The following is a 12,436-nucleotide window of genomic DNA, read 5'->3' as shown; positions in this document are numbered from 1 at the left end:
TTGCACAGGTGCCTGGTACACAGGTCATCAATAAATACTGTTGAATGAATGAGTTAATGAATGAATGAGTTAATGAATGAATGAGTTAATGAATGAATGAGCAGCCCACAGAAAGGCAGCGGTTCTTAAAGACCTATCTTTACACATCTTTCTAGCCCGTTTTCCAGAGAACCCAACATGTGGTTCCCGGTAGATCAGTTTCAAGTCCTGCCACTGAGTGCTCACCCTCTCCTTCTGGCTGCAGCCTGGCCAGCAAGGTTGCCGCCAATCACCAGGACTTGGTCCCACCCTTAACCAGACAACTCACCAATAGGGCCTTCCAGGTGCCAACAGTGGGCGCTTTTTTTTTTTTTTTTTTTTTTTTTTTACGTCTCATAGGCTCTCTTGCAGTCTTGCCCGCCCCTTTGCCTGCGTCATGCGCGCAGAGCACTGTGGGGCTTGAAGTCTATAAGAGGCGGAGCCGGTCGTGCCCCTGGGTGCCAGGGCTCTGCCCCGAGCTCTCTCGAGACACGCGAGCTGCCCTTCTCTCGGCCTCACCCTCGACAGATGGAAGGTCTACCTTGCCAGCAACGGGATCATTTTGCTCTGATAATTCAGTGTTTACTGAAATTTTAGATTTCAGTTTCAGACTCAGTTCTCATATTCTCATGAACGGGCCATTTATGGAAGGTATGGCAGTCGCTCTGAAAAGCCCGCGGTGACTCCCGACCTGCCCTGGTTTCCCTGGAGAATCCACTACAGAACTAGCAATCATGAATTTTTCTAAACAGTGTGAACCTTGTACTTTTTACACTGCATTATCTCTTAAGATTATAAAAGCTATCAAAGGCTCCCTCCCCAATTGCCTAAGATATAAAGTTCAGAGCCCTTAGCTAGGCATATAAGCTGCCTGACAACTATTTTGTATTCATTTCATTACGTGTGGTCACTTTTGTAAAAGCAGCGTTTCTCAGCTTTTGCCGCATATGAGAATCACCTGGAGAGCTGCATAAAGTATTGGTATTCGTGTCCTACCTAGACCTCAGAATCTGGAAGGAGTGGGTGCAGGCTTCTTTGTTCTTAAAGTTCCTGGGGGATTGATTCTCATGGGCAGTCAGCCTTAAGAGCCACTGCTCTGACGCCTGTCAAAACTGCAGGAACATACTTTTCATGGATGTGAGCCTTTGCTCTGTAGCTCCCCCTGTTTAAAGAGGACTTCTTCCCCTGTTCCTGCCCTCATCCTGCCAGGCTGATCTCAACGGTTTTCCCTTTTCTTGCCTGTGCCCCAGCCGAGTACTTACTCCTAAAGCACTTTAATACATGGTTCTTTTCAAGCAAGACTGGAGTTATTTGGTTACTTGTCGGTCTCCCTGGATAGGCTCTAAGTTCTGCGAGTGCCAACAGAAAAAAAAGAGTCCTCTTTTGCTTATTCCAGAGCCAGTGAATCAGAATCTCTCGGGTGGGGCTCAGGCAAAAGTTGTTTACCAGCCGCAGGGATTCTGACTCCTGCCTCCAGCTAGGAATTAGCTTCCCAAAAGCCCTGGGTATAGCGCATAGTGGTAAATATTTGTCATATTGAATTGATGAGGCATATTGTTCGTTTTTTAAGTCAATCATGTTGTTGCACCTGGTCGCCTCTGATTCCCCTAGAGAACCAAGCACCATGTCTCGTATTCTCTTCTCCATTCACTCATTCATTCATCCAACAGGTATTTTTGGTAGATCATAACAAAGCCCTGGGGATTCAGAAGTAAACAGGAAAACCCAGTTATCACCCTCTGGGATGCGAGCCTACTAACACATTAGCTATGGTATAATTATTATCATTTTTCAGTAATATTGGATTCTTTTCCCTTTGTATTCAAGGGTAAGGAAACAGTCTTATTCTCTTATATCCATCCCCAGGATGCTGCCGGCACACAGAAGGCATTCTGTAACTGTTTGCTGAATCAAGGCAACACATAGCACTTGTCACCATTTGTAAGTATTTATTTGTGCGACTATTTGATTCATGGCTATCTGTCCCATGAGCTGCAAACCCCTGGAAGACAGGGACTGCATCTATTTTGCTCACCATGCCTGACACAGGGCCTGGCTGGAGTGGGTGCTCAGTTTCTAGTGCTAAGTAAATAAATAATACACGAGTAAGGCATCACTAAGAACAGAAATTCCCCAACCAAACATCCGCTCCCCCCTCCCTCCCTTTTCTCCCCAAAAAGATAAAGAGTACTTTCTTCCTGTGCATTAAAGGATTTCAGGTTAGAGTGAGCATGAGCCCGAGCCCAAACAGATGATGTTTCTTTTACTTACTTACAGGTTGACCTGGGACTCTACTTCAGGGTCTTTTGTTGGCCACATCTGAAGAGGCGGGATGCCAAAGGAGAGCGATGACTTGGCTTTCCATAGAAGCGTTTGTGCCATCTGACTCCCGCAGGACCCCTTCGTCAGCGGATCCATCGGTGGGCCTGGAGGCTGGGGTGCCGAGCTGAAGCAGAAGGAGTTGGGAAAGGCACTCAGAGCAGAGGAATGGCAGGCCCATCACTGACCTACTCTGACACTGTCCCCTAGAGGCCAGCCCCATTAGGAAGTTGGGGGAGGGGGGCGAAGCCAAGGCACTTGCCAGACCCAGATGCCCCACCGAGACAGTAGCACCCCCTCGCTGTGCGGAGGTGATGCCTGGGCGCACTGGGGGAGGAGTGCGCCCCAGGACCCACGCAATCCTCTCACATCCCTCAGTACTAAGCGAAGTCATCCACTGTGTCAAGAGCCAGTGGGGTCTAAGGTAAAAGGAGGACCAGTGAGCATGCAAGCTGTCACAAACTCATTCAGAAAAGGAAACATTTGCCCCCCCCCCCCCCCCCCCCCCCCCCCCCCCGCCCCGGGTGGCTCAGTCGATTAAGCTAAGTCTTGATTTCGCCTCAGGTCATGATCTCGCAGTTTGTGGGATCGAGCCCCATGTTGGGATTCTCTCTCTCTCTGCTCCTGCCCCGCTTGTGCGTGTGCTCTCTCTCTCAAAATAAGCTTTGAAAAAGAAAGAAAAAAAGGCCACCTTCATTCAGTAAGAGAAAGCTCTGCCTAAAGTGCTTCTGGAGAATCACCAAAGGAGGGACCTCCCGGCCATCACTGTGTGAGTCCAGGAGTGCGTGGGTCTTCTCTCCTCATTTCCAATTAAAATATGCAAAAAAAAAAGCCACTAAAAGGGCCTATACTCGCAACAACACTGTAGATGAAAAGAACCAAATCCACACTTCAAGACTAAAAGCATACACAGTACCTAAGCTGCAAAAGCCTGTCAAATCAAGTGGCGCACAGGAATAAATCGAGAAATGGGTTCCTGCAACCTGTCTGGCTCCTTTCTCTGATGACACAGCGAGGAAGGTGGGAAAGGTAGCTGTGGGAGGAAGGGGCGGCTCTGTGAGAGAAAGGGGGGTATCTCTGCTCCCGACTGGCCTTATCTTCTGAGCCAATTAGCAGCCTTCTTCACTCACCTCTACTTCTAGTGACAAATAAGCAAACAAAATCCAATTGCTCGGAAATGCAAAAGTAGAAATAAAAAGCTATCTGAGATGACGCTGTGGCCAAAAGGGCCTCTTCATAATGCCTTCTCAGTAAAGACTGTGACAAGGCCGAGCGCAGAAGGCCTGCTGGCTCAAGCAGCATCATCAATGAGGAAGAGGCATCTGCACGGGGAACCACCATCCTGCCGCGGACTGGATGCCAAGAGAAGGGAGTCTATACAGGCTGGCGGTGTGGAGCCAGACAGGCGCTGCCCACTCGCAAGCTGCTACAGTGGTACCAGTGAGGCTGCAGGGACGTTAAAAAAGAAAAAAGGTCCGCCGTTGCCAGGTCGCCCTGGCATCCTCCTTTGTGAGCCATGACCCAGCTTCCCCCCTGTGGCTTCCTGGCCCCGGGGAGCCCACAGGCTGCATACCTGAGCCAGACTTCCAGATAATCTTAGCCTAGGATGGCTTTAGGCTATTTATCTCGGCACCAACCGGACAGACACCAAAGGCCCAAGCCTTCCACATCTGACAAACGGCAAGAAACAAGGATCTCGGATGTTATCAGTTGTTCTTTACTCAGTGAGACGCGCCCCCCTCCACCCCCCAGTCTTCTGAAACCCAGACTCCCTAGAATTTATGGCTGCCTTAGCAATAAACTAACCAACCAACCAACCAACCAACCATGAAGCAGGGCTTCCCGGTGAGAGATAAAATTTTTGTTTCCTTTTGAACCCTCCAGACTTTTTAAATTACAGAAAAAAAAAATTACTTATATGCAAAAGATTTATTAAGATTGTGCTCCTAGGGGCACCTGAGTGGCTCAGTCGGTTAAACATCTGACTCTTGATTTTGGGCCCGGGTCGTGATCTCATAGTTCGGGAGTTTGAGCCCCACGTTGGGCTCTGTGCTGACAGCGTGGAGCCTGTTTGGGATTCTGTCTCTTTTTCTCTCTGCCCCTCCCTTGCTCGTGCTCTCTTTCTCAAAATAAATAAAAATAATCTTAAATTTTTTATTTTAATATTTTTGAGAGACAGAGAGAGAGAGTGAGCGAGAGAGAGAGCGAGCATGCAAGCGAACATGAGCAGGGGAGGGGCAGAGAGGGGCACACAGAATCCAAAGCAGGCTCCAGGTTCTGAGCTGTCAGCACAGAGCCTGACACGGGGCTTGAACTCACGAACCATGAGATCATGGCCTGAACCAAAGTCGGATGCTTAACCGATGAAGCCACCCAGGCGCCCCCCTAAAAATAAACTTAAAAAAAAACAAAAACAAAAAAAGCGCACTCCTAAAAGAAGCCCACAAAGGAGTGGAGGAAGCAAGGCAGGGCCGTGAGGTTTCATTTGCAGGCAAAGTCCTCTGAGGGGACAGCTTCAGGTTGGGTGAGCTGGGCTGTCCAAAGTGGCCACCACTTGCCACATGGGACAACTGAGTAACTGAAATGTGGGCAAAGTGAGATGTGGAAGCATGAAATACACATTGATTTCAAAGAGTTAATACACATACAAAAGGATTTTGGACATTTCATTAATCACTTCTAGATTGATTACATGGAGATAAAATTCTGTTACTAGAATTAATTTTAAAGTGGCCACTAGAAAATGTAAAATCACCTATGTGGCTTGCTTTAGATTTTGGACAGCACCTCAGCTGTCCCGCCTGAGAGAAGGAGCTGAGGGCCAAAGGTGGGGTTGGAGCAAACCCCCAGGTACGCGGAGCCCTGCATGAACGCACAGAGCAGCTACAGAGGAGCGAGGGCAGCGCATCTAAGAGGAGGCAAGGCTGGTGTGGGTGTTGGAGCCACAGTGCACCGAAGAGGGGAGGGGAGAAGGGCCCAGAAATAGTGAGGGGACCTGGCGGGGTACCTGACTGTGCCCACAACATCCATGTCCACTCCCTTCCTGCTTCCAGTTACCAGAGCGGTGGATCCGTAGGGCTCCTTTCTCTACCTGTCTGCAAAGCTTGGTGGGACGTTTACATATGCAGACCGTGCAATATTCTGGCACTTTTCTACCTAAACACACTCTTAGACACCTCTGTAAGTCAATCACTACAGGTACATCTTTTATTTTTTTATTTTTTTATTTAAGCAATGTCTACACCCCAAGTGGGGCTTGAACTCATGACCCCAAGATCAAGAGTTGCATGCTTTTCTGACTGAGCCAGTCAGGTGCCCCTACAGGTACATCTTTAATACGGAATATTATAGAATGAGATAAACCTTATATACGGCTTCCATTCAACCTTTTAGTTTACTTTAACCTTTAAAGACTTAGATTCTTTCATTGTCTTAGCATGTGATTCTCTAGCCCTTGACTCTTTAACGTTGCTTAAAAATACTTAAATGCTAGCTCTTTTAGATTTTGCCAACCAATTGTATCCGTTTGCCAGAACTTTACCCTTCGAGTTTCGCTTTTTAACCTTTCGGCTACTTCTTGAGCTTCATTTTCTAACTGTTCAAATTCTGTCTCGTCACCGGTCCGTGTTAATCCTTTCATTCATTTGTTATCTTTTTTAGGCTTAACTTCCCAATTTTAAAAAAAATGTATTTTCCTCTTAATCTCCTGACATTTTATCTTTATGGTCTCGCTCCTTAATATAGTTAGCAATTGAGGAACTTCTTGGAAGGATGGCAGAGTAAGTGTGCTTTGGCATAATTCCTTGGAACCCGCGGAAGTAAGCAAAAATAGTCCAATATATAGAAGAAACTTACTGAAATAAGAGAATGGCCAAACTCCGTGCTCTGAAGATCCGCTATACACAGTATGTGTGGACGAATTTGAAAGCGAACACCGCGTTCCACCACCTTACGTAAGGTGAGGGAGGTGAGCGAGAATGTTCTAAAGGCCTGACAATACCTGATTTGGGGGAATGAGGACTGGAAGCCTGGGCAAGACTGGGAAGAAGCTGTTTCTTCTCACTCTTTCTCTGTCTCTCTCACGTCCACTGCCTCAGCATGCTAATAAGAAGGGCTGGCCTAATCTGAGGAAAGGCTGAAGGCGGGAGGAAAAAGTCTATCTTAGGAGCCATTTGACCCTCTTGAAAGACATTAGCCAAAAGTACACTGGAGTCCGCCACAAGAAGGCCCGCGAGTCATGGGAGGTGACGCTGACCCAGGCCCCCTTTGGAGGGGCCTGTTTGCCCTGGAAATTCCAGGCGAGTCCTGCCACGGGCTCACAAACACCACAGGCACGGGGGCTGGCAGATGGGAACAAGAGCCCGAGGAGAGAGGAAAAACAGATGGCACATTCCCACGGTCTCTGGACTCTTCCTGCTTCCTGAGGAGCATCGAGGCCAGACCTCCAGCTCCAGCTCTGACAGAGAAGACGCACCGTTGCTCAGAAGACTAGGGAAGGGAGTCGAGGTAAATCTGCCCACGTTATTAATGGTTAAACACAGACCCGGACAGAACTGCTTCAATTCTGAAAGGGACAGGCAGGAACAAACCAGCCCAGGACCTATGAAAAAAACATTTGCCAAAGGCAGATGAAGAGGACAGACCAGAAGATTTTTAACAGGTATCGGATGAAAACATGTTAACAGCTTTGTTTTCTCAAACAAAACAAAAAAACAACAAAACAACAAGAACTCTCTCAAAACAAACGATCAAATAACACAACAGACAGACTTCATATGGCTCTAAGGTAAAATGCCCTAGAACTGTGGCTGGGAAAAGGCTGATTCAGTGTCCTTGAGCTTCCTGGGAGGGAGACGGGCCCGAAGGAGAAGAAAACAGGTGCTGGTGAGCGAACCTCTGGGAGGGGGCCTTTGGCAGGTGCCTGGGTTTTTACGCAGAGCAGCCCTCAGAAACAGTTTACAGTTTTCCCCTCTCAGGTTGTAACTCCCAAGCCCTCCGTGTGCCTTGAGTGTTAGTGTCGTGAGTCTTAAGGGATGTGAGTAGAGACATGTGGACTGCTTCACAGTGAGCTCTCTGCTGATGGCCGCGAGGAAGCATCAGCAGCCATTGAGCGGAACTCAGCCGGGCGCCCCAGGTGGGGACCAGCAGCTGCGGTGGCTGAGGCCAGGCCCTGTCCGTGATGCGGCAAGAAACAGACCACGGAAGGACACCACTGGGGCACCAGCGCTGTCTCCAACGCTGGGAGGCAGACCCCCAAAGGCAGCAGCAAAATGACATAAAAGGCAACAAGGTCTCAGTTCTGGCTCCTTCGAAGTGGCTGACCTCCCCCTCGGTGCAGGCTGCGCTGATCACAGAGCTTCCGCTGACATCCCAGGAGGAACCTGGAAGCCTTCTGAGAGCCACACCCACTCCCATGAGCCCTTGATCTTACACATTAATCCTTGCTCTGATTGTTGGCTGAAAACAACCTCAATCAAGCACACATCATCATTCTTGCCTCTCTTCAAATCAACGTCAGCTTTTGGGGTCTGAGCTGGCTCAGCAGTCAAGGGAGGGAGCGGAGCTCGGGGCATGGGAAGGCAGAATCCCTCTGTCTGCAAACGTTATACATTTGTTCACTGGTACCTTGTCTCCTCCCTCCACTAGAATGTTCTCTCCATGAGAGCAGGAGCCCCACCTGTCTTATTCACTGGGTATCTCCGGTGCCTAGCAAACAGAAGTACTTGCTAGTTGCTGAATGAGGAGGTAACCATGTGAATACAAAACCACGAGGGAAATACTCGCTTGGAATAGGGAGACTATGTCAGACTATTTTGGCCTTTCTTGAATGAGGGCACACTGGTGGCTTGAATCAGACCGCTGTGGGACCTGCTCTATTTCTTTGCCCATCTCTGACAGGCAGCTACTTTGTGAGCATTGTGACAAGTGCATGGAGCAAAGACGATCCATCTGCAAGACATCAATCCAGGCCTGATATATGGCACTGACACTGGAAAATACTTAATGGCTGGCAGCCCCTCTAAAGACACTTTCCTCTCCTGTCATCAGATGCAAGATCGGTACTTACGCCCTCACTTCCATTTGTGCTAAAACTATAGAATCATTGACACGGAGAGTTGGCAAGTCTACTTCAGCCAGCTAGCTGAGGGCTGATTTCTCGTTTTTACCTCCGTACAGGAACCCTCACTGGCTTGCTACTAACTTTTGATCCACGTGTCTAATTGATTTTTGCCGCGATTAAAGAAAGATGCTGTTTGTGGCAGTCCCCGTGGAACGACTTACTCAATACCCATCGCAGCCCCATTCCGGTGCGCAACAGTTAGAAAGCCGGAACGTCAATGTCCTACCCTTCGTTGCAGTTCAGAGTTCTGCAGATGAATTCGATTCCACAAATCAGATGCACTCACGAGAGCCTCTCCCTCAGAACAAAGTCTGGAGGATTCATAAAGAGGATACGGGGCGCCATCTTGCTTTCAGAGATCATGACAGAGCTGTTGTGGTTCTGGAGTCAGCAGCTTCTTGAATCTATAGCTTTCTGAAGCCTCAGTGGCAGCTTGGGGATCAAAGCAGAGTTGGTAGCATGGCTCTGCAGCTGGCTAAGGTGGTGACAGCTGCTTGACCCGTCAGCTTCTTGTTATCAATGGCAGCCTTCCTGGTCAGGGCAGAGCACAGTGGTTCTGGGGCCTAGGAGCTATTCCTGGGGGCTCCCAGACTCCCAGACTGGAGTCTGCTATCCACCCTGCCCACAACTTGGTGAGCACTCACTTCCTTGTGCCACAATTAAATCTCATTCTGCTTATACCAGGTAGAGAGGACTCTGTGGTCTGCAAGCAATTCCCGAATGATAGGCCTCCGAGAGGGATGTTTATCAGATTGGATTTTGAGCTGAATGGTTCATGTGACCCTGTGCAGAGTGTGGAGCAGGGCGAGAGTTTCTTCTGTGGGGGTTGTAATGGTGGGTATAACCTTCAGTGGCAACAACGTAAGACTGGACTTTTCTGGAATATGTGGAAATTCTGCCTTTTGAATATAAGAGAGAGCGTGCTTAGAGCACTAAGCCGTTTCTGCTCACACAGCGAAGAAGTGCTGAAGGACAAGCAAAAGGACAGCATGCTAATTGGAGGTGCTTCTCAGGTCACTGCTGGAGGTGGGTAACGATTATGCTATCCCTGTCCCTGACCAGCTTAACACTGCTTTGTGTCTTTTCAAGTGTGCCACCAAAAACTGGTGTATCCACAAGTGTACTGAAAACACAAAAGAGTTGAGAAATAATAGTCTAACCTTTAGATGCTTTAACATCTCCAGTAATACAAATTTTGCTGCATCTTGAAGCAAGCCGTGCTAGCATGGGGCGTCCTGACTGCTGGAATGTACTTTCATGTATCGAGCCCAATCTGTTTTATTATCCCTCATACCCACTGTGATTTTAGGTCTAGCCCAGGGCCATACACAGAGTGGAGTGGGCCCAATTCCTTTTTCATCTGACACGCTTTCAAATCTGGGCAGGCAGCTATTATAGCCTCTGTGAATTTTCTCTTTATCACGTAAAACACCCTCCCCCGCTACTGAAATCTTTTCTCTTTACTGGATCGGTCCCATCGGACATAAACTTCTTTTTAAAACAAAAGCAAAAGCAGAAAACCCCAAATCAAAACCAAATAAAACCAACCAACAATTTTTCAACTCGTAGCCCTTCCACGCCAGAGGAGAGCTCACCGTATTCATGGTTTCTAGTCCCTTTCCTTGATCTCTTGAAGTCAAGCCAGGGTGACTTTCTCTCCGCTGTTCCAAAGAAACTGTTCTTGTCAAAGGCCACCAATGACCCCACGATACTAAACCCAACAGTCAGTTCTAAGTTCTTTCTCTTGTTTGACCTATCAGCAACATCTGACACAGAGAATCATTACCCACCCCCACCAACCAATTTTTTTTTAAATTACATCCTGTATCCGTGACACAATGGTTTCACATTTAACTCTCCAAGTCTAAATTTTAGTTGGGATTTATGTGAACAGTTCATGGAAGTCCATCAAATTACAGTCGTCCTTTCTGACTAATGTTTAGTTAGTGATTCCTTTTTCCTAAAGTCTTCTGGTATCCTTCCCCCCCCCCCCCCCATTTGTTTCCTTCTCCTATTTCACGGTGATTCACAGTTGCAGTGAGGGAACAAACAAAAACCTTAATGGACGCTTTCACAAACTTCCTACCCAAAATCCCTATCTGTGCTATCCAGCGAGGGAGCGGCAGAGCACATGTGGCTGCTGAGCACTTGAAATGTGGCTGGTCTCCACTGAGATGCCGTGAGTGTAAGATACACACCAGAATTCGAAGAAAGTACCAAAAGAAAAAGTAAATGATCTTCGTTATTTTTAATATTGATTACATGTTAAAAGGGTCACGTTTTGGATATAGTAAGTTAGCAAAAATAAAAACTGTTAAAATTAATTTCACCTGTTCCTTTTTACTTTTTAAGATATGGCGACCACAGGGGGTGAGTCAGCCTGGCTTACTCAGTTGGTAGGGTACGTGACTCAATCTCAGGGTTGTGAGTTTGAGCCCCGTGTTGGACACGGAGCCTACTTAAAAAAAAAAAAAAAAAAGATATGGCTCCTAGAAAACTTTAAATCCCATTTGTAATTCTACACACTTGCTATGCTATGACCAGAAGAAGCCACTCACTTCTTTTCACTTAACGTCTACGAATATCCTCGGTATCTTTCCAACTCAGAAAACAGAGATTGACGTCAATCTTTTTAATCTTTTTGGCATCAAATTATTAGCGTTATATTGCTATGCTCCCAATGGTTTTTTTTTTTTTCTTTTTTACTTTCACAAGCAATCCTGCAGGAACAGGAACAGCCTTTAACACAAACCTCCTTCGGCAGCGACACCTCGTTGCTAACCCGCATCTGCCTCCTGTCCTCCAAGATCCTAGCTCCAGAGACAAGCAGATGTGTGGCTCATATTTTCCCACACCCCTGCACTTGCATATGCTGCTTTAGAAATTTTTTTCCCTCAGGAAAACCAGCAGTGAGTCTCACTGTACAGGCCAAATGTCTAATAATTTTCTTATAGCACTGTCTGTCAGGCTCCATCTCTGCTCAGATCTTTAACTCTGGAAACCAGACAACCAAACATAATTTCTCATATTAACCTTCTAAAGCAAAATGAATTTGACTATTGTCTTCCTCTGAGAAAGGAAGCTGGTTTGCATTAACTTAAACTCTTGGTGAATAATAAAACTTGTTTTTTTCCCTTCTCTTAGGAGAACAGACATAATATGAAAATTAATTTTCTTCTGTTGGCCCTAAGAGCCCATTATGTCAGCCCAATACAAGACAGCTCTTAATAATCCTTCCCAGGAAGACTGCTGTTTTTCCAAAAGAAAACTGACAGCGGCAGATTTATTTGTGATTAAATACTTAACAGCCCAACACAAACAAAAAGAATAACTACATAATATAGAGGAATGAAGATTATGAAAACAGCCCACATTAAAATAATTGTTTATGAAACTACCTGGGGGAAGAGAGTCTCCTGGAAAAAAAAGAAAAAAAAAAAATCAAAGAATCTCGAAGTTGGGAGAAACACAAGGAAGAAGAAGGCAATACAATGCATAAGAGATAATTGTTCTTTTGTGACCCTATCTTGGCCTTGAAAGCCATGTTCAGGAACAAAAAGCTTTTGTCTTGTATTCTCACAAGGTGTGGGTTATATGCATTACTAACAAGGAAGCCACTATGTAGGAAGCAATATTTGAGAAAGGAGAAAATATGTTTTCTATTTGTGATTCAAAATCTCTATGTAGGGCTCCGCACCCACTGCGGCTAAACTTAGTAAGCATACTTTCAACACTCAACTAAGGTAGTCTTTTACGACGAGAACTAAAAGATGCAGAAATCCCAATGCTGTGACTCTCGGGTGGCATCGGGGTATCTGTATTTTGAAAAGCTTCCCAAATGTGGTGATACCTTTGAGGGGTCAAACCAGTATCCAGTTCCCTTCTGGCAATAGCACTATGGATTTTCCTTTGGGTAATCACTGCCTCTTGGTCTCTATGGATGGAAGCAATCTAATCCCTCTGTTCTGGGTTGGGCAC

The 12,436-nt window shown here is 46.7% G+C and overlaps 1 protein-coding gene across 3 annotated transcripts in view; it reads right to left on the bottom strand.

Annotated features, from left to right (window-relative positions):
• Window positions 1-12,436, bottom strand: part of GARNL3 (GTPase activating Rap/RanGAP domain like 3) — a 149,304-nt gene that overhangs the window by 130,135 nt on the left and 6,733 nt on the right. For 2 of the 3 annotated variants that reach the window (XM_042965070.1, XM_042965071.1), the window contains exon 2: window positions 2,294-2,464. In XM_042965070.1, coding sequence (XP_042821004.1) covers window positions 2,294-2,436 — 143 coding nt within the window. In that variant the 5' untranslated portion in view covers window positions 2,437-2,464. Of the gene's footprint in view, window positions 1-2,293; window positions 2,465-3,910; window positions 3,995-12,436 lie in introns of those variants that run through there. The other variant, XM_007094420.3, reaches the window with a different exon arrangement.

This window comes from Panthera tigris, chromosome D4, assembly GCF_018350195.1.
Source record: "Panthera tigris isolate Pti1 chromosome D4, P.tigris_Pti1_mat1.1, whole genome shotgun sequence".
Classification (NCBI taxonomy): domain Eukaryota; kingdom Metazoa; phylum Chordata; class Mammalia; order Carnivora; family Felidae; genus Panthera; species Panthera tigris.
The sequence above is the reverse complement of the archived record's forward strand: the minus strand, read 5'-3'. Positions and strand labels throughout refer to the sequence as shown.